The sequence below is a fragment of the Tachyglossus aculeatus genome, chromosome 19, assembly GCF_015852505.1.
Source record: "Tachyglossus aculeatus isolate mTacAcu1 chromosome 19, mTacAcu1.pri, whole genome shotgun sequence".
Lineage (NCBI taxonomy): Eukaryota > Metazoa > Chordata > Mammalia > Monotremata > Tachyglossidae > Tachyglossus > Tachyglossus aculeatus.
Window position 1 is genome coordinate 33,009,709 of NC_052084.1, and position 27,221 is coordinate 33,036,929.

At 50.3% G+C, this 27,221-nt stretch overlaps 1 protein-coding gene across 1 annotated transcript in view; it reads right to left on the bottom strand.

Annotated features, from left to right (window-relative positions):
• The window catches only part of MDN1 (midasin AAA ATPase 1), a 106,720-nt gene extending 79,784 nt beyond the window's left edge, over positions 1 to 26,936 (bottom strand). The window contains exons 1-20 of the mRNA XM_038761112.1: positions 26,844 to 26,936; positions 17,463 to 17,689; positions 16,386 to 16,610; positions 14,830 to 14,937; positions 14,520 to 14,712; positions 12,868 to 13,080; positions 12,545 to 12,676; positions 11,332 to 11,435; positions 10,554 to 10,668; positions 9,516 to 9,709; positions 8,318 to 8,399; positions 7,343 to 7,438; positions 5,972 to 6,084; positions 5,317 to 5,465; positions 5,149 to 5,209; positions 3,808 to 4,019; positions 3,229 to 3,332; positions 1,926 to 2,070; positions 1,709 to 1,805; positions 595 to 708 (exon numbers count right to left, since the gene is read on the bottom strand). Of these exons, the coding sequence (XP_038617040.1) occupies positions 595 to 708; positions 1,709 to 1,805; positions 1,926 to 2,070; positions 3,229 to 3,332; positions 3,808 to 4,019; positions 5,149 to 5,209; positions 5,317 to 5,465; positions 5,972 to 6,084; positions 7,343 to 7,438; positions 8,318 to 8,399; positions 9,516 to 9,709; positions 10,554 to 10,668; positions 11,332 to 11,435; positions 12,545 to 12,676; positions 12,868 to 13,080; positions 14,520 to 14,712; positions 14,830 to 14,937; positions 16,386 to 16,610; positions 17,463 to 17,689; positions 26,844 to 26,936 (2,777 nt within the window). The remainder of the gene's footprint in view (positions 1 to 594; positions 709 to 1,708; positions 1,806 to 1,925; positions 2,071 to 3,228; positions 3,333 to 3,807; positions 4,020 to 5,148; positions 5,210 to 5,316; positions 5,466 to 5,971; positions 6,085 to 7,342; positions 7,439 to 8,317; positions 8,400 to 9,515; positions 9,710 to 10,553; positions 10,669 to 11,331; positions 11,436 to 12,544; positions 12,677 to 12,867; positions 13,081 to 14,519; positions 14,713 to 14,829; positions 14,938 to 16,385; positions 16,611 to 17,462; positions 17,690 to 26,843) is intronic.
• Between the last annotated feature and the right edge of the window lie 285 nt (positions 26,937 to 27,221).

Consider the following 27,221-nt stretch of genomic DNA (forward strand, 5'->3'; position numbering starts at 1 on the left):
ATGCAGAGCACTGTACTAAGCGCTTGGGAGATTACAATTTACCAGTAAACAGATGCATTCCCTCCCATAATGAGCTTACAGTCTAGGGTTTCGTCAGCCCTAACGAGCCCAGATCCCAAGACATCCCCGGAGGGAGGAGGGCGGTCTCCCCGGGAAAACATTCCCTTGGATGCGTGGCATTCGTAACAGGAAACCCTAAAGCCAGCTGTCCCCAGGTGGGAAAAGAATATTTGAATTTTAAAAGGTTCTACCTTTCAAGTGCCACATTTTCCCCGTTCTGACTCTACGAATTTGTGCTCGCAAACGCTGATGCTCTTGCATGATGCCCCACCTTATTCTGTCCACCCTATGCCCCCAATGGGCCACTAATGCCCATGGTTTAGCTTGACGGTTGGGTGAATTTTAAAATTGTTTTTAATCAACTGACTGGAAACTACGACCATCCCCAAGTATAAATGCTGCCCCCCTACCCCAGAGACCAAAGAGCCTAATAAATGAAAGAAAAACTCAAAAAAATTACAACAAATCAACCTCACAGTTACTAATAAGTGTGCACACAGTTCATCTTTTAACTTCCAGATGCACAGAGCTTACTTTATGATTCCTTGCACTGTGTTTTTGTTCACATTCAATCCTTTCAGATAATCCACAATAAGAATCTGTAAGTCGGCTTCGCTCTCCAATTCTTGAACGTAAAGTTCTGTGAATCTGCAGGAAAAGAATTATGGAAAATTTCTATTTGGCCGTGACCCCTATTTGCAGTGATTTTGTGTCTGTCTTCCCTGCTAGACTGTAAGCACCTTGAGAGCAAGGGTCACGTTTTCAAACTCTATCCGACTCCTGCATAAAGTAGGGGCTCAATAAAATACTACTGATTGGAGAGACAGATTTCCCAAACATAAAAGCCTTGGTTTTCTTGCATACGATGCAGTCGTCCAAGGAGTTCAACCGGTAAGAAAATACTCAGTTCTCCTACAAAACAGAGGTTACTTTCTGATGAACATTACATTTCAGCAAAACGTACTGTAGTAGATGCCCTTTGAACAGCTCCATGTTCACCTGCAAAATATGGTTTCAGAAATCGCATCTGCATTCTATCCAGATCTACAGGTAATGTCGGGAAAACATTCTCCCCAAAGCGATCTAGTCAAAACACATAGCGGAAAGATGTGAGCCCGTCTTCTAGACCGTGAGCCCGTTGTTGGGTAGGGACCGTTTCTATATGTTGCCAGCTTGTACTTCCCAAGTGCTTAGTACAGTGCTCTGCACACAGTAAGCGCTCAATAAATACGATTGATTGAAGGAATGAATGTGTTATGGAAGAATGATGTTTACTCTTTTAAGCATCCACGTATGTTGGCTGGAAATTCATTTTGACTTTGGTGATGTGGCGGGTTATGAAGAATTCACGCCCTCCCTGGAAGAAAGTCACTCCCAGGTGGGGCTAGCAGCTCATCAGTGCATAATGGCTGCACTCCACATCTCTCAGGGGAAGGAGAGGCCTGGGGAGATGCTGTTCCCCTCCTTACGCCTCAGTGGGGATGGACCAAGGGGAGGCGGATGGGGATGGGAACGGGAAGCTTCCGTTGTGCTTCCGAGGTAGAATTGGGCTCTGACCTCTTCTAAGACCCTCCTCCCCACCCCCAACATGCTTAAAGCTACCCAGACAGGGGTTTGGTGACGAGCCCTGCTGGACATCTGCCCTCACCTGTTTCTGATTCCCGGAGGGAGATTTCTCTTGCCGACGTCGGTAGCTGGATTCATGCAGGCGAACAGACGGAAGTCGGGATGTCGTACCAGTGGCTCTACCAAGCAGAAAGGAAAGCGACTGTGATGAGTCTCGCGGTCTCTCGTGGACCTCTGCCCACAGCCCGCCAGCCAGAGAACTGGCCAAACGAATAAATGAACGAACAAATGACCGTCACCTGTGTCTCCTCTGTCCAGCAACACCAGGGATCCAGAGCACCCTTCCAATAACCCGCTCAGGCATTCCAACGTCTCCGCCGTGGCTAAGTTGATCTCATCCAGCAGGATCCACTCTCCTTTCTTCACCGCCTGAGCCAAGGTGCCCTAGAGGCAGGACAGATGCCCACTATATAGAGCTCACCCACTCAACCAAAAGCAGGGAGCTGGGGTGGAGAGGAGGGAGACCATGGGGTGGAAGGGAACTCTCTTTTCTGATTCGATCAAACCCATCCTCTACTGTTACTGGAGCTGATCCCGGGCCCGCTATCGGCCAGCAGTCCCAAAGCGAAACAGGCGAGACCAAGTAAACAGTCCCGAATAGCCAGCAAGATGCAGGTGCACTTTGGATTGAAACGATAAGGAAATTAGGCAAACGCATAAAAATGCATCTTAAGTCGGAATGCTAAAGGTGGGATGTGCCTAGGTGCGTAGAAATGCTTCACTGGGGCGGATAATGCTTTAATCTGGCTTTCAGCGCTCTCAAAGTAAAAATTAGCTCTCAGTGGTTTGCATTATCTTTGGAAAAATTCAAAATGTACATTTTAACCGGGCTGCTAATGGTGATGAAAGTTCATTTTCCTCAGTAGGTAATAAAGTCTGCATCTTTGCACACAAAAGCCAGTAGTTCCAGTCCCCATTCACCACACTTTTGAGATGATTTTTAAGAAAGCCAGTCCTCCCCAGCTGGCTTGTACCAAGAATTTTACTTGTACATATTTACTATTCTATTTATTTTGTTGATGATGTGCATATAGCTTTAATTCTATTCGTTCTGACGATTCTGACACCTGTCTACATGTTTTGTTTTGTTGTCTGTCTCCCCCTTCTAGACTGTGAGCCCGTTGCTGGGTAGGGACCGTCTCTATATGTTGCCAACTTGTACTTCCCAAGCGCTTCGTACAGTGCTCTGCACACTGTAAGCACTCAATGAATACAACAATGAATGAGTGGATTGCTCACTTCTAGGCTTTACCCCACCCTGACCAAAAACACTGGCCTGTCCAGGAAGTGAATACCTACTCATTCAGTTTCTAGACTCTGGCATCATTGACAGAAGGGCTGCAAATGGACTGAAATTGGCATCTCTGTTCCGGGGACAGTTTCCACATAGGTGACCTTTTTTCATCCAGAGACTCCAAAAACACTAAATACATCAGCTTTCAAAACTTCATCCTCTGTCAAGTGGGTATTTACTCAAACCCAAATCCCTGTTTAAGTCCCAACATAGTTCCTCACAAACAGAACCATGGAAAACAAAATTACCTCCACAAATGCAAAAAGCAGGGCATTTTCCGTCATTTTCATCTGCTGATGGGCATGGGATAGTCGGAGACCAAATGCTTCCCACTTCTCTTTCAGAAGTGACCCTGGAAGCCGAAGAAATTTAGATATCACACACGTCGGCAGGCCCTTAATGAAACCCCTGGACCCCTCCAAACACTAAAAAGCAAGCATGGATGACAGGGGTTGAGGAATCCAAGGCACAAGCAGGGCACCACTGGCTTTTAGGACAGCAAGAGGAAGATGAGCCACACTCAGAATCTTGGATTCCAGAATCTTTTCTTGTGGTTCACAACCCCTGGACGAAAACCTTTCAGAGGAGTAGCATGCTCTACTGGAAAGAGCATGGGACAAAGTCAAAGGATCTGGGTTCCGTTCCCAGCTCCGCCACTTGCCTAATGGGTGACCTTAGACAAGTCATTTCACTTATCTGCGCCTCAGTTTCCCCATCTGCAAAATGGGAATTCAATACCAATTGATTTAAGCCCCACCCTCTCCTTCCCCAGTACCCAAGGCAGCCCATTCTACTTCACCACCAGTTTCCCCAGTTTGGACCCTTACCAGTTTCCTTCTCCTTTGCCTCCTTGTTGATAGCAGATTTGTGCACGTGTTGCATTAGTTTGAGCAGATCGTGCCAGCGTCTCTGCCTGTAGCAGGTCTGAATGTGCCCCAAGAAGGTTAGATTCTGCTTCTTGGAAAACGTCTGGGTGAACAGTTCCTCAAAGCCCTCTCTCAAAGGCAGCCAGATCAGTTTATGATCCACAGGTTTATACCTGGAACAAAACCCACAGGGAAGATTAGCTGCCCCAAGTCCTGCCCTAATAGATCCCAGCTTGGTGCAGGGAAAATGACTTCATCTAATTAAGACCAGAGCATAGAGAAAAGTACCTCCACACTAGGGCCTGAATTTTGCCGATGAAAACGGTGCGCTAAGCACTTGGCACTTGCTTGGGGGACTTGGCTGAAAACCAACTCCCACAGGTGAATTTCTAAATGTAAAATGCACAGCTGTGGTGAGCTGGGGAGTCCCTTGCAACTATGGAAATTGGGGAGACAGACGCGCACTAAATCTGGCCAGAATGACACACGGAGCAGAACGGAGATGCTCGGAATATTTCGGCAAAGAGAATCAAACGACCTCGGATCCGTGCCCTTTAAAAAGCGTCTCCATGCTCACGTATTCATCTTTGCTCTTGAAAAACTATTATTCCTTTGAGCACTGACACCTCCCTAGTTTGAAGACGTCGAAGCAGCGTGGCTCAGTGGAAAGAGCCTGGGCTTTGGAGTCAGAGGTCAGGGGTTCAAATCCCGGCTCTGCTGTCAGTTGTGTGACTTTGGGAAAGTCACTTAACTTCTCTGTGCTTCAGTTATCTCATCTGTAAAATGGGGATTAAGACTGCGAGCCCCCCATGTCGGGACAATGTGATCACCTTGTAACCTCCCCAGTGCTTAAAACAGTGCTTTGCACATAGTAAGCGCTTAATAAATGCCATCATCATCACCACCACCATCATCATCATTAAGAAATGTTCCTGGAAAGCAGCTATGTCCGAACAGCTCATGGGAGGAAGAAACAACTTTAAGTACTACTAACCCGTCCTCAATGATGGGGCAGCTGAATCTTCCAAGAATAGGGTGGTAAAAGAATTAGAAACTGTGGCTGACGGACTGTGTTCACAAGGTGGCATAATAATAATAATAATAATAATAATGATAAAAACAATAATACTGTAGCACTGTTAAGCTCTTCCTATGTTCCAGGCACTGTACTAAGCGGTGCGGTGGACACAAGCCAAGGTTTAGGGCTGCAGGAAATACATTTTGCATCCTTGGCATTCTGCCACCCGCTACCCAAGTCTTTGGGCAGGAAGCAACCGAGCGAGGAACCGGCGAAAAACTCACCCTCCCAGCAGGTCTGCGGTGTCGCTCTGTTGGTTCATATTGACAACCCTCAAGCGGTGACCTTCAAACAGGAAGGAAAGGGGTTCAGGCCTCAGGAAGTGCCTGGGAGCAGTCGTTTCCTGAGGGGAGGCGGGGGGCGGACAGCCCGTTGGCGCGGCTCAGACCTACCTGTTACATGAGCCAGGTACTGGACGGTGGAGGTCTTGCCCCTGCCGGTCTCGCCCACCAGCAGAACCGGCTCCCCTTTGCTGACGCACACGGCCAGCTGCTCGATCAGAACGGACGACGGCCGGGTCGGGGCGAAAGGGTGTTTCTCTCTGGTGGGGAAAGGCGGGGGGAGCGGTTAAAGCCAGGGTCCCGGCGTGCTGGGGGGAAGCTGGTTCCTGCTGAGGAGGAATTCCAGCTTCAAAGGGAGGCTTCCTCGCTTGTCTTTTCCCAATTCCCCCAGCCCTGCCCTGCATTTTGGCCAGAGGACAGGGGGCACAATCTCCTACCACCCGCTCTAGACTGACAGCTCGTTTTGGAGGGGGGAACGTGTCGGCTATGGGCTCCCTGTTAGACAGAAATGAGCCAACAAATGGTAAATGGTGAAAAGGCCTCTCTCTCACTCACTCACACACACACACACACACACACACACACACACACACACACACACACACACACACACCACGCGCTGTTCAGTGGGAATGAAAAAACACCCATATCCCCGTGGACAATTCTGGAAACACGTTCGAGTCCTGTGGCTCCTGCCTAAAGGCAGAGGAGCCCCCCCATGGGCTTTTCCCAAGCCAACAGTGGTCGAGTGTGCCAACAACTTTACCTTTGTAAGAGGACAACCTGGCTTTGCTTCCGGAGTAGCTGCACCCTGCCGATTTGCACTTCCAGCTCCCCAATCACGATCTCGGGTTTATAAAGTTGACAGAAGAACTCGGCCTGTGGAGAGAACAGAACCCACTTCAGTACAGCTTTCTATTCACCGCAAACGGTGGTCTTCGTTAGGTGCTAACTAGGTGATACACAACTTTAATAAGTACTGGGGCAGATACCAGATCATCAAGTTGGACACATTCCCTGTCCCACATGGGGGCTCACAGTCTAAGTAGCAGAGAGAACACGTACAGACTCTCCGTTTTACAGATGAGAAACTGGAGGCCCTGAAAACTTCAGTAATTTGCTCAAAGTCACACGGCGGGCAAGTGGCACGGTCTAGAAGCGGGGAGATAGACAACAAAACAAGTAAACAGGCATCAATAGCATCGATATAAATAGAATTATAGCTGTATACACATCAAAACAAGTAAACGGGCGTGAATATAAATAAAATAGAATTATAGATATGTGTATATATATACACACAGTGCTATGGGGTGGGGAGGTACAGCAAAGGGAGTGAGTCGGGGTGATGGGGAGGGGGAGCTAAGGAAAGGGTGGGGGGCTTATTCTCAGCTTCATTAGTTTTCTTTTATTTAAAGAGAACCCAGAACTCACATCTTCAGAGTGGAGGTAGCCCCCAACCCCCTTTCTCTGAATCTCTTGCAGTGGGTTCAAAGGAGGCTTGAATTCCTACATGGGTGAGCGGTCCAAAATGGATCACTTGAAGGGAACTTGGGATAAGAATAAGGAAATAAGAAGCAGCGTGGCCTAGTTGCTAAAGAACGGGCCTGGAAGTCAGAAGGACCTGGATTCTAATCCCGGCCCCTCCACTTATCTGCTGGGTGCCCTTGAGCAAGTCACTTTAATTCTCTGTGCCTGTTACCCCATCTGTAAAATGGGGGCTAAAACCAGATTAGCTAGAAACTATCCCAGCACTTAGTAGAGTGCCTGGCAAAAAGTAATCACTGAAATACCATAATCTACTTTTTTTAAAGCTAGGTTAGGGATGCTACACGGGACACTCCTAAACCTCACAATGGTTGTCACGGAAGGCAACTGAATTCCTCAAGTTATTCCCAGTCAGACAGAGAAGACTGGCCCCGACAGACCACCGGTCTGACCCAATGAGGCATCTTCCTCCTCACCTGGCCCTAGGTCAGGGAGGAACTAACCAACTCCGATGCTTCTCCCACCTCCAGTGGCTGGCATCTGTCCCTCTGTGACTGTTCCCCCAATCATCCCCGGGCAGTTTCCGTCTCAGCACCTGCTTGGCTGGATTCACGAGAAACGAGGCTCCCGGCAGAGAGTTCCCACACACCTGTTTCTTGGAGATATTTAGCTGGCTTCCAATCACTTCAGCCATCTTCAGCCGACTTCCTTGCTTGGACAGCATTGCTGTGAAACAGTCCAAAGCCTGTAGAGAACAGAACGGTCCTTAGTGCATTTGGAAAAACCACCTGTTGGTAGCCTTGTTTGCCCTCTCCCTGATAGGAGAGATTGTATCTATCTCTACGCTGCCCTCTCGCCCACGACCTGTCCCTGCCCCGGAACACCCTTCTTCTTCTTCGTATCTTTTGGACAACTCCTCTCCTCCCTTTCAAAGCCTTATTGAAGGCACACGGCTCTGCCAAGAGGTCTTCCCCAAGCCCTCTTTTCCTTTTCTTCCACTCACAATGGTTATCACGGAGGGCAACTGACTTCCAGTTGGAGTTATTCCCAGTCAGACAGAGAATGCTGGCCCGGACGGACCGCTGGTCTGACCCAATGAGGCATCTGTCCTCTTCAACTGGCCCTTAGGTTAGGGAGGAACTAACCAACTCCGATACTTCACCTGCATCACCTTGGCTCGCTCTCCTTATTCATCCTCCCACTCAGCTCCACAGCACTTATGTACATACCTGTAATTCATTTATTGATACTAACGCCAGTCTCCCCCTCTAGAATGTAAGCTCATTATGGGCAGGGAGCGTGTCTGTTTTACTGTACTCTCTCAGGTGCTTATTACTCTACCACTATCTTCAAGGGCGGTTCCTACGAGACTGGTGTCTTCCTAACCTTCCCTTGGCTTCTCCCCGTTAATCAGCTCTGACCTAGCTGTGTGAACCCAGATGCCCGACTGTCTTAACGACTACAGGAGTCACCCCGCACTGGCTTAGAAGAAACCTGACGGCAGACAGATGGAAGCGGCTAAAAAGATTGGCGTGTGAAATGGATAAACATTCCACCTCTCTCATTATCGGAAGCTGGAGACGGCCACCCCAGAGCAACGGGGCAGTGGAGACTTACTCCTTACCTCCTGAAAAACGTTCAGTGGTGTGGACGAAGAAGAGCCATCGAAGCTGTAAGCAATCCTGTTGCACCAATTCAATAAATCCCTAAGCCAAGACATGGGAGAAGCAATATGTGATAAGTTGGGGGGGGAGATAGGGAACTGTTAGAACCCGGTTTTGTGCTCGCCGATGCCTCCTCCGCCAACCCTGGCCTCCAGACCCCCGCTAAACCCTCTCGACTTTTCCCACGAGAGACGGTTTGGTTCTTTTTATGCAACGGACCTGGGGAACGCTGACCCTCCAAGGGTCACTCCCTAGCAGAGGAAGAAACCCAGGTCAGGATCCGACTTCCGGGGGGCGAGGTAGGGAAGGGATGGGAGCGAAAAGGAAGGGGAGGCTGGTGGGGTGATTGTAACCGCACTCGTCCACCCAACCCTGCGAATGACAAGCAAAGTGCTCCTTCCTAGAGCATTCACAAGCAAACTTAACTATCCCTCATCCTTGATTCCCCTGCCTTTCTCCGTGCCTAGAACGCTCTAACTCATAACCACGATAATAATAATAGTAGCATTTGTTAGGTGCTTACTATCTGCCAAGCACTGTACTAAGCTCTGGGGAAGCTCCATCAAGGCATGTAATCCCCATTTTACAGATGAGGAAGGTATGGCATAGAAGGGAAGTGAGTTGCCCAAGGTCACACAGCAGGAAGGTAGAAGAGCCAGGATTAATACCCAGGGCCCGTGTCTCCCAATCCTGTGCTCTTTCCAGGCCATACTGCCTCACTTTAGCCAACCCCTGAAGCTGCCTCTGTCAGGAGGCCTTCCGTGATCAATCCCCCACCATCCCGCTGCCACCGTCCCCTCAGCAATAACGGATCTTTTGGGGTTTGCTGATTTACTTTTGCCTTTTTGTTTACTACCGTTGTCATCAGCAGGAAGGAACGGGACATGCCTGCCTTATGTCATCCTTTGCAAGCTGCATGAAATGACTGCAGCCTTCCAAGTTCGGGGGTTGTTCATCCATCTCACCCCACGAAAAGGACGCAATCAGCCCTCTTTTCTGCCAGCCTGCCACTCTCTTCTAGTGAGCAGGTGGGTGTTTTTTTCCAAGGCTGCAGAGAGCTAAGTTACCTGCCAAGACCACCCACCTCCAGCACCCCACCTGGATCACGGGGAAGATCTTTTTGGGGGAGCAGCTTCTCCAAAGCATTAAATGGAATACCTCAGAGACAATTCTCTCCCCTCGAGGCTTGGCTTTTGGGACTCCCTTCCAGTTTCTGAGCCCTCGCCGGCCCCTGGCTCGCTGCCCCGGCAGGCGTCTCTCCGGGCCTGGTGTTTGTCTCCGGTAAGTTGGATGTATATGTCCAGCAGACGGTCAGTGGCGGTTGCGAGGCCGGGGTATCTACTCTGAAGGACCTGAAATGGCAAATGGAGCAAAATCATGTAACTCCTCCAAAGATTTGCTCACGTGCTATAATCTGGTTTTCTCTTCCTAGGATCTTTTAGCCTGTCTGGGACAGTTATAATTCAGGCTCTCATTCTTCCAGTGAAGTACTCATCTTGGGGAATCAGTGGACGGCTGTGCAGTGCTCGAGAGAAGAAGACACCAGACAGCTTAATAGTTTGGAGGAACACCGGCTGGGGGGGAGAGGGGTTGGGAAGGGAAGGGCAGGCAGGTGATGTTAGAAGAAAAACCCATCTTGCAGAGAATTCTCTCTGCCTACTGCAGTCCAATTTCAGGATGCATTTAAAGGATGCTCAGGGACAGAATTCTGCCATCATCACCATCATCATCATGATGGTATTTGTTAAGCGCTTACTATGTGCCAAGCACTTTATTAAGTGCTGGAGTAGATACAAGGTAATCAGGTTGGACACAGTCCCTGTCCCACAGGGGGCTCACAGTCTTAATCTCCGTTTTACTGATGAGGGAAATGGGGCACAGAGAAGTTACGTGACTTGCCCAAGGTCACACAGCAAACGGCCATAACGTGTATTCTCACTAGGCCTTCTGGCCAGATCATCGCTGGGGGATTGGGGAACGTTCACCCGACATGCCATGCTGTTGGAAGTAATGGCTGTGATGATGGAGGGGGCTGAGGGACCGGAGTGTTTTCCCTAACACCAAACACCATCTAACACCACATCGCTAGGGGATCGGGGAATGTTCGCCCGACACATCATGCTGTTGGAAGAAACAGCTGTGATGATGCAGGTGGCTGTGTTTCCTCCCACCTAGGCCAGAGCTCCGGGTGCCTACCTCTTTCAGTTCTGCCTTCTCCATGTTGTCCAGCTGAATTTTGGTCCAGTATTTGTCTAGCAGAGTCGCATGGCTGTTCTGCTGATGGAACCAACTGCCTCCACAGCCGACGAGTCTGAATGGCAGAATGAAACACACAGTTGTGCGGACAACGACCCTGACCGACCTCACATTCTCAGGCGTGAGGGTTTAATCCCAAGACTGGACATCTATTCTCGCCTTGAGACCTCCCTGCCTGCCTAGGGAGGCTGGCCGGCATTCTGTCCTCAAGAAATTAAGAGGGGAGGAACAGTTAAAAGAATGGACACCACTCATAATCCTCCTGATTTAGGTTCCAAAGAGGACGGAGATCAATGTGTTGTCCTCAGTAGATGCTCAGTAAATACGATTAGTACGGCTACACGAGGCAATGGCCAAACTGAATGGACACACCTGGATTAGTTTCAATTACCTCAGAGTTTAGCCAAACTTAATGAGTGACTATACACAGGTGTACAATTGTCAGACAAGTGTGACTGGCTGCTGTGGGGGATTGGTTTTCGCTTAGTGCTGCTTTGTCTTTCTCTGAACTCTGAAGGCTCACCGGGCACCGAGCAGGCTAACAGAGTGCCGCTGAGCTTTCAATCAATGGCATTTATTAAACGCTTCCTGCGTGCAGAGCATCGTAGTAAGCACTTGGAAGAATACAAGACACGCTCCCTGCCCATGACAAGCTTAGAGTCTGAAGAGGGAGACAGATGTTACTATAAATCGATAACTTATAGCCTTCCCGGCCTACCTCCTGGTTGCAAAGAACTGGAATCCAGGAGCCACCCGGAGGCAGTCCCCACGGCCGGGAATCAAGAGTTCTCCGTTTTCCAAAAGAGGGATCAGCACTGAGATCTAGAACAGAAGGAAGAAGCGGTCACTGAAGGTTTGGGGCAACAGACGGATGGTTTACTTCTATGTGGATGCACGTCTCCCCGAGTGGCCAGATCCACAGCCTGTTTTCAGTTAAGGCTGAAAACAGACTTGGGCCAGACTTGGCCCTCCAAAACAGACCCAATAACTTTGCCCAAAATGTTACAGTTCCAAAATGTCGAATATGCTGAGTGGGTGTCACTAGCCACCGACGATCGGGACCTCCCAGAGAGAACAAAAACAAACAAAAAACCTCTCCCACCCTTGCCATCCTCTCTAGACCACCACCACCACCTCCACTTGGAGCTCTATTCTGAGAAGAAATTTAGCCTCCCAGAAGGAGCACAGGACTAGGAACCAAGAGATCCGGGTGCTAATTCCGGCCCCCGCTCTCTTGCCTACTGTATGACCTCGGACAAGTCACTGTCTCTGGGCCTCAGTTTCCTTATCTGTAAATTTGGGATAAAAATACCTGTTCTCCCACCCCTCTTAGACTGGGAACTCCGTATGGGACAGGGGCTGTACTTGGTGTGACTGTACTGTACCAGCCCCAATGCCTGGCATCTAGACCGTGAGCCCGTCGTGACCCTCTCTATATGTTGTCAACTTGTACTTCCCAAGTACTTAGTACAGTGCTCTGCACACAGTAGGTGCTCAATAAATATGACTGAATGAATGAATAGTGAAAAAATGATACAACTGCTGCTGCTATTATTATTATTATTACATGTGTGCACGTGTGTAAGGGGGTGGGAGGGTCTAGCCCAGTCAGTTCAGGTTAGCTAAATAAGTGAACCACTGTCCTTCATGGCAGCATCTTGAACCCACCAGCTGTCATGGCAGGCGAAATCATCAGCCAATGATCACCTACTAAATTGAGTCAGTTAGTCATCGTATTTATTGAGCGCTTACTGTATCCAGACCACTGGACCAAGTGCTTGGGAAGAGGACAATACAACAGTAAAACAGACACAGTTCCTGCCTACAACGAGCTTGCAGTCTAGAGGGGAAAACAGACATGAATATAAATAGATTCCAGAGGCAGATAGTTTAGCGCGATTCCCCAGCGATAACAGACTGTGCCCGCTTACCACGTCTAGAGGGGCGTAGTCAATGTCCTCCAGAAGTATCCAGTGGCCTTTGGTGACAGCCTGAGTCAGCGTTCCCGGCTGCCACACAAACTCCCCCGGAACGTCGGTGCAGCGATACATCCCCAGCAGCATCTGCCAACAAAGCGTTTTCTGGCTCAGTCAATGCATTCACCGGGCGCTTCCTTTGAGCAGAGCACTATACTAAGCGCTTGGGAGAGCACGATGTAACAGACACATTCCCTGCCCACAATGAGCTTACTGTCTAGAGGGAAAAGAAAAAATTACCTGGCTGGGGAGGGTCGCCCCCGCCCCTGCCCCGATACCTTACTGTCCGTCTGGTCTCCGAGCTGGACTTTCAGAAGCCGCGGGGGGCTCCTCCTCCCCGTCACGGCGGCCAAGTACTCGACCAAGGTGGTCTTTCCGGAGCCGACGGGTCCTTGCAGCAACACCGCCTTCCTGGAAGCCACGGCCGTGGCGAGGCTCTGGAGGTTTTGGCAGATGGATTCCACCAGCACGAAAGACCCAAGGTCGGCATCCTGTTCCAGGACACGGAGAACTCGGTGTTACGGGGGGAAGGAGGGCACCCAAGCAAAGCCACCGAGGACAGCCTTCTTTCTGAGCACCCCCGAGGGACAGGGGCCCTGCGGATTAGCCCTTAGTTCAGTGCTTATGCTTAATAAATATTTTTAATACGATGACTGAAAGACGCCTATTTGCTCCCCAAGCGAGCCGTGGGTCTCGGGCTATAACTCCCAACTGCTGGGACCGTCTTCCCAGAGAAGCAGTGTGGCTCAATGGAAAGAGCACGGGTTTTGGAGTCAGAGGTCACGGGTTTGAAACCCAGCTCTGCCAATTGTCAGCTGTGTGAGTTTGGGCAAATCACTTCACTTCTCTGTGCCTCAGTTCCCTCATCTCTAAAATGGGGATTAAAGACAGTGAGGCCCCTGTGGGACAACCTGATCACCTTGTAACCTCCTCCGGGCTTTAAGCAGTGCTTTGCGCTTAATAAATGCCATTATTATTACTACTATTAAAAACGTTCACTTCATGTTTCCCCACTCCTCCACAACTTCCCAGTGGTTGCCCATCTAACAGAAGCTCCTTAACGTCGGCTTTAAGGCACTCAATCACCTTGCCTTCTCCTCCTTCATCTCCCTGATTTCCTACTCCAATCCAGCCCACAGACCTCACTCCTCTAACGCCAACCTACTCACCGCTCCTCGATCTCATCTATCTCATCACCCACATCCTGCCTCTGGCCTGGAACGCCCTTCCCTCTTGATATCCAGCAATGACCCTCCCCACCTTCAAAGCCCTACTGTAGGTACATCTCCTCCAAGAGGCCTTCCCTGGCTAAGCCCTCCTCTTCTCTTTTCCCCACCCCCTTCCGTGTTGCCCTTGCACTTCGATTTGCTCCCTTTGTTCACCTCTCCCTCGGCCCCACAGCACATGCGTCCCTATCCGTAATTTATTTATCTACATTAACGTTCATCTCCCTCTCTAGACTGTAAACTGACGGTGGGCAGGAAACGTGTCTACCAACTCTGTTACGTTGTTATAGTGTACTCGCCCAAGCGCTTAGTCCAGCGCTCTGCACACGGTGAGCTCTTGATGGATGATTAATCGATTGCAACAGAGACGACAGAATCCCTGGACCGGGAGATCTCCGGGGCCTCAAATGTTTCTTTTGAGGAACGCCGGGGGACAAGGTGTATTTAGACTCCCCTTCCCCCCGTCCCCTGTCCCCTGTCCGACGAAGGGGTCTGGGGAGGACCATTCAGGGTGACCACTGGGGGTTAAAGGGGGGAAGGGCCCCTCTTTTGGAGGTGTCATTAGGGCACTGTCACCCGCCGTCTCCACACCCAGAAAACCCGGTAGCTCTCGGGAGGCTCAGGGAGCAAGAGGGATCAGGGATGGGGAAACTCCATCTTTGAGCGAGGGAGGAAACTCGCCCGCCGCCGAGGTCCGCACGTACTTGCTCTTGGGAGGCCGGCTGCTGCCGTGGCAGCAGCACCCCACACACCGCCGTCACGTTGGCCGACAGGTCTCCGGACACGATGGTTCCCTGGGTGTACTGTAGTTCCTGCTCCCTGACCCACAGGGCGGGGTCCGGATTAGCCAAAACCAAGGCCTTCTCCACATCCTGCAGCTGGGCTTCTTCCATTAACCTGCGGGAAAACCAGGTCTTCCTCTTAGCCATCCCAAAACCCAGGTGCCGCGTGGCCTCCCCGCTGGACACCACGGCCATACCAGAGGGAGTGGGAGGGGGCCCGGCCCCTACTCACTTCAGTCGGAAGTGGATCAACTCCTCTTCACTGAAGATCTTCTTGAGGAAGGCCGACTTGTGCTCGTCGTTCATACAGGTAACTAAGGCAAGGCAATTGGCGGTGTACCTGAAAAGGAAGGACGAATGAAAATCTGACACGGCCCTCCAGAGAGATGAGTTTTGGTGAGGGGCCTCCTGCATCTTGTGAGGGAAAACACAAAGCAGAGAAGCCTGATTGGAGAGGAAAGAACCAGACCATCCTCCCTGCACAGATGTGTTTCCCAGCCCCTACGAGCCAAACGTCAAGTCTCCCTCCAAACTGACGTGTGACTGAAGAAGAATCCAGTGTAAGATGTCCCCCCGGGAACCAGGGATATTATAAATTAGGAGAGATTCATGGGTGAGCATTCCCTAACGTATCACTAGGAGGGAAACTGCGGGAAAGGAGAGCTGCTGGATGGCCCACCCAAAGGGTTAGGATGGGGGCCCAGCTGGGCAAACCGTCACAGGGTTCCCCTCTGCATCCTGCTGCCTGTGGTTATTGTTATTTATGGTCTTTGTGAAGCACTTACTACGCACCAAGCATCGTTCTAAGCACTAGAGTAGATACAAGTTGTTTGGGTTGGACGCAATCCCTGTCCCCCATGGGGCTCACAGTCTAAGGGGGAAGGAGAACAGGCACTGAATCCCCATTTTACAGATGAGAAAACCAAGGCACAGAGAAGTTAAATGACAGCAGACAAGGAAAGGAGCAGCGGGCCTAGAAGAAAGGGCTCGTGCGGGGAAGTCAGCACGACCTGGATCCTAATCACGGCTCGGCCACATGTCTGTTGTGTGACCTCGGCCCAGTCACTTAACTTCTCTGTGCCTCAGTTACATCATCTGTAAGATACGGATTAAGACTGTGAGCCCCATGTGGGACATGGACTGTGCCCAACTTGATTAACTTGCATTTACCCCAGCGCCCAGTACAATGCCTGGCACATAGTTAGCGCTTAAATACCATTTTTAAAAAATGGGGCACGGGGGACAGAGTTTATTCTATTTATTTTATTTTGTTGATAGGTTTTGTTTTGTTCTCTGTCTCCCCCTTCTAGACTGTGAGCCCACTGTTGGGTAGGGACCGTCTCTATATGCTGCCAACTTGTACTTCCCAAGCTCTTAGTACAGTGTTCTGCACACAGTGAGCGCTCAATAAATATGATTGATTGAATGAATGAATGAATGAATGAATTAGAACCTAGGTCCTACTAGGCTCCACTGCTCCTTTCCTTCCTTCCCTTCCTGGCCGAGCTAAACCCAAACAGTATTGACGGCTCAATATATGCACTTCCCGGGCAGCTTAAGAGGGAGGGATGAGGAGAGGGAAGAAGTGTTCCGGTTTCCCGCTGCAATGGTTCAGTGCGATTTGCTGCACCGGACGGACCTCTGGTCTGCCCTAGGAACGGCTCTGTTTTTGCAGTCGAAACACTCCAAGTGAGGTAGGACGATAGGATGTCGCTTCCAGAGGGTGTCCAAAATTTCTTAGGCGGGTAACCACCGCAACGATGGGAGGACACGGAACTCTCCACGTACCATCGGACCAAGGTGTCGTGGCTCCTGAGCAGCGGGACGCACACGCTCCAGTCCCACCGCTTCCGGAAGGCCTTGGGCTCCTGCCGCAGGAACCGGAAGGCCGCCTCCATCAGGTCCCGCAACTTCATCCGGCGGAGCCCGTAGCGCACTGGGTTCGAGTTCGAGCTCTCCAGGAACAGCCGCTGGAACACCGGGGCGGTGTCCTGAAAATACTTCAGCGCGAACCTTCCGAGAGAGGAAAGTCAGTCAGGCCTACCGATCGAGACACCAGAACAAGTCAACAGGCATCAACAGCATCGATATAAACAGAATTATAGATATATGTACCTCAAAACAGGTAAACAGGCATTAATTTTAATAGAATTATACATACGTACATATATACAACACTAGTGCTAGGGGCTGGAGCAGAGGGAGCGAGTTGGAGCGATGGGGAGGGGAAGCTGAGGAAAAGGGGGGCTTAGTCTGGGGAGGGACCGTCTCTATATGTTGCCAACTTGTACTTCCCAAGCGCTTAGTACAGTGCTCTGCACACAGTAAGCGCTCAATAAATACGATTGATTGATTGAAGGAGGTGAGCCTTCAGTAGGGCTTTGAAGGGGGGAAGTGTGCAGTCAGTACAGTGCGTTAAACTCAGTGGACCCTTTACAAACACCATTACTTCTACGCAAATAATGATGCTGTCTACAAGACCTCCACAAAACAAACTCTCTACACAGCTAAGCCCTTCAAAATTGGTCCCTTTGATATTTTTAGTGAGCTTTCACTGAGCTGTACGGGGTATCTGTCTTCCTAAGGGCTCAAAGCATTTCAATTCCCTCCATGTGACACAAATTCTACAGCAGGCTCTCGGCTATTAATCGATCAGTCAATCAATCGAATACATTTACTGAGGCTTACTGTGTGCAGAGCACTTTTTTTTTCCATTAAAGACGTAGTTCCTTGGAATCCCTGGTCTTCCCTTCTTTCCAGGAAAACTCATCCCATCCTGCCCAGACCTGACTTCCGCCGAGAGAGAAGGGTCTGAACCATCACCCTGATAGATACCATTCTGGAGAAGACAACGTGGCTACTCACGGAAGGACATCAGGGTGGTTATTGATAAGTTTGCTCATGGCCACACAGAGCCTTTCATGCAGATCGTGGTTGAGCAGACCCCCGGCTTTAATGGTCTCGGCATTTCTTTCCAGCAAATCCAAGAGGAGGGGGCGTAGTTGACGGCTGACCGGGATGGTGCATTCTTTATCCAGAAGCAAGTGTGCTAAGGTGTTCAGGAGGCATTGGCGGTCTTGCTGGGTCCAGACCTTGGAGAGAGGAAAAACAGCACTGAGATAAAGGGGAGTGCACCGTCATAATAAATAATAATAATAATGATGGCATTTATTAAGCGCTTACTATGTGCAAAGCACTGTTCTAAGCACTGGGGAGGTTACAAGGTGACCAGGTTGTCCCACAGGGGGCTCGCAGTCTTAATCCCCATTTTACAGATGAGGGAACTGAAGTGACTTGCCCAAAGTCACACAGCTGACATTGGCGGAGCCGGGATTTGAACCCACGACCTCTGACTCCAAAGCCCGTGCTTCTTCCACTGAGCCATGCCGCTCAGATGTACCTGTTAAGCGCTTACTCTGTGCCAGGCACTGCTTTAAGCGCTGGGGTGGACACAAGCAAATCCGGTTGGACACAGTCCCCGTCCCACATGGAGCTCACAGTCTCAATCCCCATTTTACAGATGAGGTGACTGAGGCACAGAGGAGTGAAGTGTTGCCTCTCTTCAGGAGCAGCGCACAGGAAACGTCTATCAGCCTCAGGATGTGAGTCTGCAGACCAATTCATTCCATCTGGTGATTCTGCGGGAGGCTCCAAGAGCCAGGGGGCTCTGGGGGCATCGGTCCCAGCTACGGCTCGCGTTTTGCTCGGCCTCCCCAAGAGGAACGGCAAGTTGGTTTCCAGCAACCAAAGGAAAAGACGAAGAAAGTGAGTGCTCTTCGAAAAAAGCCACGGCCCAGTCCCCAGATGCCACCTGCGGAGCGACAACGGGGCACGGGGGGAAAACCCACATCTCCACATCTCACCAGACTAACTCAAACTGCACACAAAAGGAACCGTTTCACCAGGGTTCCCCGCCCTCCCGGACTAGGTTGGACGGTGGGATCTGTTAATTAGTTCAATAATGGCATTTGCTAAGCGTTATGTGCCAAGCACTGTTCTAAGCGCTGGGGTGAATACAGGCTAACCAGTTGGGCACAGTCCCTGTTCCCATGAGGCTCACAGTCTTGATCCCCATTTTACAGATGAGGTAAATGAGGCCCAGAGAAGTTAAATGGCTTGCCCAAGGTCACACAGCAGACAAGTGGCGGAGCTGCGATTACAACTCCCGGGCCCGGGCTCTACCCACTAGGCCACACGCCGCTCATTTTGGCAGAGATTCTGCGGTCGAGGAGTTAGAGAAGCAGCGTGGCTCAGTGGAAAGAGCACAGGCTTTGGAGTCGGAGTTCACGGGTTCAAATCCCGGCTCCGCCAACTGTCAGCTGTGTGACTCTGGGCAAGTCACTTCACTTCTCTGGGCCTCAGTGACCTCATCTGTAAAATGGGGAGGAAGACTGTGAGCCCCCCGGGGGACAACCTGATCACTTTGTAACCTCCCCAGCGCTTAGAATAGTGCCGTGCACATAGTCAGCGCTTAATAAACGCCATTATTATTATTATTAGAGGTTCCAGATTCAGAAATCCTACCACCCAGGATCAGATACAATTACTTTGCCCACCTTCAAAGCCTTATCGAAGGCACAAGACCTTTTCTGCTTAAGACCTTATTTCCCTTTCTCTCACTGCCTCCTGAGTCACCCTGGTTTGCTCCCTTTATTCGCCTCCCTCCTCAGCCCACAGCAGTTACAGCTCTATCTGTAATTTCATTCCTTATATTCCTGTCTGCCTCCCACTCTAGACTGTCAGGTCGTTTTGGGCAGAGAATGTGCCTCTTATACTTTACTCTCCCAAGCACTTAGTGCTCTGCACACAGTAAAGTGCACAATAAATCTGATTGATCGTCCTTAAGAAGACGCGTGGCTAGGTGGAAAGAGCCTATGTCTGAGTCACAGGGCCTGGCTTCTAATCCCTGCTCCACCACTTGTCTTCGTGACCTAGCACAAATTCTCTTAACTTCTCTGTGCCTCAGTTACCTCATCTGTAAAATGGGATTTGAGAAAGTGAGCCCTGTGTGGGACAGGGACTGTATCCAACCTGATTATCCTGTATCCACCCCACTGCTTAGTACAGCGCCTGGGGATGTGCTAAGTGCTTAAGAAACATCATTTAATAATAATAATAATAATGATAAAATGCCCAAAACACACCTCTCTGCACCTAAAGACAGACGGAGGGAAGTGTCCTCCACCTCCTTCTGCTCACCTCTGCCACTTGTAAGAGACAAACCAGAGTTCTGGGAAAGCCTGGCAGGCAATTATTTCTTCAACTCATTCAATCGTATTTATAGAGCGCTGTTTGTGGAGCACTGTACTAAGCGCTTGGGTGAGTACAGTGCAACGATTCCCCCTTTTAGACTGTGAGCCCACTGTTGGGTAGGGACTGTCTCTATATGTTGCCAATTTGTACTTCCCAAGCGCTTAGTACAGTGCTCTGCACATAGTAAGCGCTCAATAAATACGATTGATGATGATGATGATGATAGACACATTCCCCGCCGACAACAAAGAGGCAATGAGACTAGGATTTTCAGGGGCCAAAGACAGACATAAACCCACGTTTTCATTCATTCTCTCTCTCTCTTTCATTCAACTGTATTTATTGAGCACATACTGTGTGCTGAGCACTGTAGTATTTGGGAGTGTACACTATAGCAGACTATAGTGACTGAGCCCCCTCTTTCCTCTCCTCCTCCTCTGCATCCCCCCACCCTACCTCCTTCCCCTCCCCACAGCACCTGTATATATGTTTGTACAGATTTATTACTCTAATTATTTTACTTGTACATATTTACTATTCTATTTTGTTAATGATATGCATTTAGCTTTAATTCTATTTACTCTGACGACTTGACACCTGTCTACACGTTTTGTTTTGTTGTCTGTCTCCCCCTTCTAGACTGTGAGCCCTTTGTTGAGTAGGGACCGTCGCTATATGTTGCCAACTTGTACTTCCCAAGAGCTTAGTACAGTGCTCTGCACACAGTAAGCGCTCAATAAATATGACTGAATGAGTGAATATAGCAGACATTCCCTACCCACAATGTTCTGATATCCACCCCATGTCTCCTCAGAAGCTGTCGATGGGCTGGCTCAGCAATAGTGCACTTACTCCATATACACTGTGAGCCCACTGTTGGGTAGGGACTGTCTCTATATGTTGCCAGTTTGTACTTCCCAAGCGCTTAGTACAGTGCTCTGCACACAGTAAGCGCTCAATAAATACGACTGATGATGATATACACCCCACAGTCACTCTAGACTGAAAGCTCAAAATACCACAATTATTATCGAGGACAGGGAACACGTGTGCCCACCCTGTTCCACTGCACTCTCCCACGTACTCAGTCTAGTGCTCTGCACATAGTTAAGCACTCAATAAATACCAATCATGATGATGATCTAAATATATCTAGCCTGTGCTATGGAGACATATTGGATCTACAGTCCCAGTGGGAGGCAGCAATCCCGCCTGCAGCCAGACACGAGATGCGGTATCCAATGCACTAGCCCGAAAAAGGAGAGCAAGACCCAAAAATACAACACAGGTGAACGCTCTTTGCCGCTGGTTGTTTGGATGGCCTTCAGGAGCTGGGAAAAATTTGGATAAGTGGCCTTTTTTTGCCGGGCTTCCAAGGAGCTCTAGCTTCAGGTCACTAACCCGTCTACATTCTCCTCACACTGGCTGTTCCCTAGGCGGGGCGGGCGGCATTTTTCCCTCCGGCCCCTCTCCAAATCGACGCTGCCGGAATTTCGGCCGGGTCCGAGGGAGGTTCGGAGTGCGTCGGAGTTTGGAGATGGGCTCCGGCGGGATTCCCCCAGCTGTACGGGAAAAGGGAAAGAGGAGACAGCCGTCTGGCTGGTTGATGAGGGAGACTCTCTAGGACTTTCCGGCCCGGCTGGGAGACGGAAGGAGCCGGTATCTAAACGAACGCCCGTCCTCAAGGCTCCTCTTCCCTGGGACCACAGGGTCCTGCATCTGTGACACTGCCTTGGGCCGGGTGACTATCCCTCAATTGGTGGTTTTCGCTTGTGTGCCTACTGAGCACTGTGCTAAGCGCTTGGGAGGGTGCAATAGGGAGAAGACACAGTTCGGGGTGATTTGTCCGTCAAGCCTAGAGAAGCCATCCAAAACGTGCACCTGCGAGGCATGTCCTGCAGAGCCTGGGTTGTTTTGGAGGTGCTGGCGGTCTGCTCGGAGACAAAGGCAATCCCAGCCTTTCCTGCTTGGATTTGCTACAGCAGCCAAAGCCAAATTGCACTCACAAGCTCTTCCGTTAACCATCTGCTGCAATCCTAAACTTCACTGCTTTACTTATTCCAGTAAACTTCACTCACTCACTCCACTGCTAAACGTCACTCCAGTAGCATTTTTGCTTCTCCTGCTGACCACGCGCTGCATTTACGAGAAAATTCACTGCCATTCAACCCATCTCGTACCAGGCGCTTAGTACAGTGCTCCGCACACGGTAAGTGCTCAATAAATAGGATTGAAAGGCAAACTTGCCTTCTGAATTTGATTCAGAGCTGGACCAAGCGAGCAGATATGCACTTCTATCACAAGACAAAAAAAAATAAAAGGAGCTCCAACCCAGGATACCTAGAAAACCCTAAAGCAGCTCTGAAGGTCACACAAACACAAAATCCATTGTTCAGTTGGGAGTTCATGCTCAGGTCCCTTGAAAACTGTGCCCTGTCCCATCTCTTATCTTGAATGGCAAGACAAAATTGTTAGACTCTAACTCCAGAAACTGCTAAATTTTAAAAACGCTCCTTCCACAGCAAGTTTACAAAACTCAAAAGATTACTCCCTAGAAATATCACTTCTAAGGCATGCGTGTCCTTCACCATTCTGCTTTCTCACGCCTTAAGGGGAGCAGGGGGGACAAAGTGCTGTTAAACAAATGCCTAAAGGCCAACTTATCAAACTAGTCCACTTCTGTATTCCTTCAAGAACCCTGGCCTCAAATAAGTAGGAAAGATGATGGCTTTAAAAAGTCAATGTTTTCAGAGACTTCGCACCTACAATTCGACGGGCTTGTGAAGAACTATTTTAGAAGCGCTAATTAAATTCTCTTACGCTAATAAGGCAAAGCCAAACATACAGCGATATGCCAATATAAAAAGTGCTACATATTGACAGCATCGCCAACAGGTTCCTTGAAAATAGAGTGCTAAGCAGAGTATGCTTTCCCATCAGAAAAAAATGTAAAACACATTAGCAGGCTTCCAAGATCAAACAAGTCGACCAAAGCAATACCGGCGGGCAGCAATCCCCCCAAATAACCTCTTCTGTCTGTCCTTCCTGCAAAGGCATTACTGAGCTGTAATGCCAGGTGTTCCTTTTTTGATTAAAAACGAGGGGTTCCAGAGTCAGAGGATCTGGGTTCTAATCCTAGTTCTGCCAATTGCTTGCTGTGTGACCCTGGGCAAGCCGCTGAACTTCTCTGTGCCTTAGTTTCCTCGCCTGCAAAATGGGGATTAAATTCTACTCCCTCCGACAGACGGACTGTGAATGCCACCCCACGTACCTACTTTCTCATTCGGCATGAACACCTGCCATTCTCTGTGTCTTTTTTTGTTGTTCATCCATTCAGTCATATTTATTGAGTGCTTACTGTGTGCGGAGCACCGTCCTAAGCGCTCGGAAAGTACAATACAGCAGTAATTTGTCAAGCGCTTGTGCCAGGCACTGTACTGAGCACAAGCTAATCAGGTTGAACAGAGGATCACGGAGGACTCGCGGTCTTAACCCCCATTTTACAGATGACATAACTGAGTTGATGAGAGAGAGAGAGATCCCCTGAATATGTCAGTGTGTGTGCTTGAGTCCTCGTGAGTATTTCCATTTTTATGTTTCTGGGAGGCAGGCTGGCCTCTCTGGACTGCTGTCTTTTTTTATATTGTTTTCTCTGAAGTGCTCAGTACTTAACAGTGATCTTGCCCACAGTAGGTAGTTAACAAATAAGGAAGAAAGCCAAGTCCAGGGCAAGTCAGCGGGCGAAAGGGCCAGTGAAGGGCAGAGATGTTGGGATCTCAAGTCTGTCCAGGTTTTGAGTTTCTCTGCCCTTGAGCCGGGCCACCTTGACACAGGGAGCCAATGTTTTCGAGGCACGAAATTCAGATTTCTGAAACTCGGGGGGCCTGGACTCCACTCAGTCCTAATCCCCGTCAAGCCCCGGCATCCTGGAGCAGAGGCAAATTCTATTTATTTAAATTGATGCCTGGTTACTCGTTTCGACGTCTGTCTCCCCCCTTCTAAACTGTGAGACCGTTGTGGGCAAGGATCGCCTCTCTGTCGCTGAAATGTGGTTTCCAGGCGCTTAATACAGTGCTCTGCAGAGAGTAAGCGCTCAATAAATACGACTGAATGCATAAATGAGAGGCAGCGGCAGCAGGGAACGGAAAGGCAGCCATCGCTAAATGATTGGTTTATTTAGCGACGAGAAGCAGCGTGGCTCAGTGGAAAAGGGCCCGGGCTTTGGAGTCAGAGGTCATGGGTTCGAATGCCGGCTCCGCCACATGTCTGCTGTGTGACCTCGGGCAAGTCACTTAACTTCTCTGAGCCTCAGTTACCTCATCTGTAAAATGGGGATTAAGACTGTGAGCCCCACGTGGGACAACCTGATCGCCTTGTATCCCCCCAAGCGCTTAGAACAGCGCTCTGCACATACTAAGCGCTTAACAAATGCCATCGTTATTATTATTATTATTGGTTGACTGCCTAGCCCACTAGGCTACCCCACGCTTCCTTCCTGAATTTAGTAGTGCTCTGCACGCTGTAAGTGCTCAATAAATACGACTGAATGAACCTTCTCTCCAGGACAGTAGGAACCCAAGTTTTCCAGTAAACTCTGGATATATTCCCAGCATCAACATAAACTTTTCTCTCCTTTCCACTGGCCCAAATTTTTGATTTTTTTTTAAAAACACACACATTTACAACTTTCTATTCCATCCACTAGCCTCCAGACCGGCCTTTAGACTTCATTTTCCATTGGTCTTTCTAAAGACGTAAAGGTTCATTCAGGTCGAGACCCGCATCATACCACTCTGATTATTTTCACCCGGATTTAACAGACGCCACCACGAATTCGACGATCCTTGGTTTTAAAATAAATGCGGCCTCCACCTTTACCCACGCAGAATAAATTGGCGAGCATCACTCCTCGACGTCCCCGTGGGAAGCAAGCGGAGAAGGGCGCGCCTCGTAACCCTCTGAGAAAAGCCTTTGAAAAGCTTCCTGAAATGAGGATTTTGAGAATTTTCGACCCTGAATGGTCGACTTTTGGCTACCTTCTGTTGGGTCCCGGGATTATCGGGCCAGGGAGCAATTTGGGGAGGAAAAGGGTCGTCCGGAGAACAAGAATCCCTGGCTGAGGTTTGATTTTGGAGTCGGGATTCATTCTAGCTGGGGAGGGTGGAAAGAAAGAAATGGGGTGGGGATGGCAGCGTGGCTCAGTGACAAGAATCCGGGCTTGGGTGCCAGGGGTCCTGGGTTCTAATCCCGCCCCCGCCACTTGTCTGCTGTGTGACCTTGGGAAAATCGCTTAACTTCTCTGGGCCTCAGTTCTCTCCCCCGTCAAATGGGGATGAAGACTGTGAGCCCCACGCGGGACAACCTGATCACCTTGTACCCCCCCCCAGGGTTTAGAACAGCGCTTCGCACATAGTAAGCACTTAACAAATACCATCATCATCATTACTATTACAAGGTAATCAGGTTAGAGAAGCAGCGTGGCTCAGTGGAAAGAGCCCGGGCTTTGGAGTCGGAGGTCATGGGTTCAAATCCCCACTCCGCCAACTGTCAGCTGTGTGACTTTGGGCAAGTCACTTCACTTCTCTGGGCCTCAGTTCCCTCATCTGTAAAATGGAGATTAAGACTGTGAGCGCCCTGTGGGACAACCTGATCACCTTGTAACCTCCCCAGTGCTTAGAACAGTGCTTTGCACAGAGTAAGCACTCAAATACCACCATTACTATTATTATTATTATTATTATTGCAGTGCACTTGCCACTAAGCCTCACTGCTTCTCATGAGGCTTGGGAAAAGGGGGCGGGGGGGTGAAGACTGTGAGCGCCCCGTGGGACCACCTGATCACCTTGTAAGCTCCCCCAGCGCTTAGAACAGTGCTTGGCACATAGTAAGCGCTTCACAAATGCCATCATTATTCTTCTTCTTCTCTGTGCCTCAGTTCCCTCACGTGGAAAACGGGGGGGTGAAGACTGTGAGCCCCCCGTGGGACCAGCTCATCACCTTGTAAGCTCCCCCAGCGCTTAGAACGGCGCTTGGCACATAGTAAGGGCTTAACAAATGCCATCGTTATTATTATTACTCCCTGGGCCTCAGTTCCCTCCTCTGTAAAATGGGAGGGGGAAAACTGTGAGCCCCCTGTGGGACCACCAGATCACCTTGTAACCTCCCCCAGCGCTTAGAACAGTGCTTGGCACATAGTAAGCGCTTCACAAACGCCATCATTATTATTAGTCTCTGGGCCTCAGTTCCCTCATGTGGAAAAGGGGGAGTGAGGACTGTGGGCCCCCCATGGGACCACCTGATCACCTTGTAACCTCCCCCAGCGCTTAGAACAGTGCTTGGCACATAGTAAGTGCTTCGCAAATACCATCATCATCATTATTATTATCCTCTGGGCCTCAGTTCCCTCATGGGGAAAATGGGAGGGGGAAGACTGTGAGCCCCCCGTGGGACCACCTCATCACCTTGTAACCTCCACTAGCGATTAGAACAGTGCTTGGCACATAGTAAGAGCTTCACAAATACCATCATTATTATTACTACTCTCTGAGCCTCAGTTCCCACCTCTGTAAAATGGGAGGGGGAAGACTGTGGGCCCCCCGTGGGACCACCTCATCACCTTGTAACATCCCTCAGCGCTTAGAACAGTGCTTGGCACAGAGTAAGCGCTTCACAAATACCATCAGTATTATTACTACTCTCTGAGCCTCAGTTCCCTCCTCTGTAAAATGGGAGGGGGAAGACTGTGGGCCCCCCGTGGGACCACCTCATCACCTTGTAACCTCCATTAGCGCTTAGAACAGTGCTTGGCACATAGTAAGCGCTTCACAAATGCCATCGTTATTATTATTATCCTCTGTGCCTCAGTTCCCTCATGAGGCAAAGGGGTGGGGGGGGGACGAAGAGTGTGATGGGCCCGTAGTAGGCGGCTCCAACGGTCGGTCGGTGTCGGTGTGTTGGGGGTGTGATCGTGGCGGTGGTGGCGGCGGTGATCACCTGTTTGTCGAGGAGGGGTCCCAGCTGCCCGGGGCCCTTGGGGTCCAGGCCCCGCAGCGCCACGGACCCCGGCCGGAACCGCAGGGCCTCCATCGGCCGCTCCACGACGCTCGGGCTCGGGCCCCCGCCGCCGCCGCCGCCGCCGCCGCCGCCGCTGCCCAACGACGCCCGGACACGTGGGACGCCCGCGCGCCACCGCGCAAGCGCCCGCCGACGCGCGCGTCATCGGCCCGCGACCGCCGCCGCCGCCGCCCCTTCTGCGCAGACTCCCTGCGCGCCCGCCCGCCCGCCCGGCGCCCGGAGACTACAATTCCCGGCATGCCGCGCGGAAACCGCTCTTCTCCCTCCCCCACCGCCCCCATCTTCCCTCATTCGTTC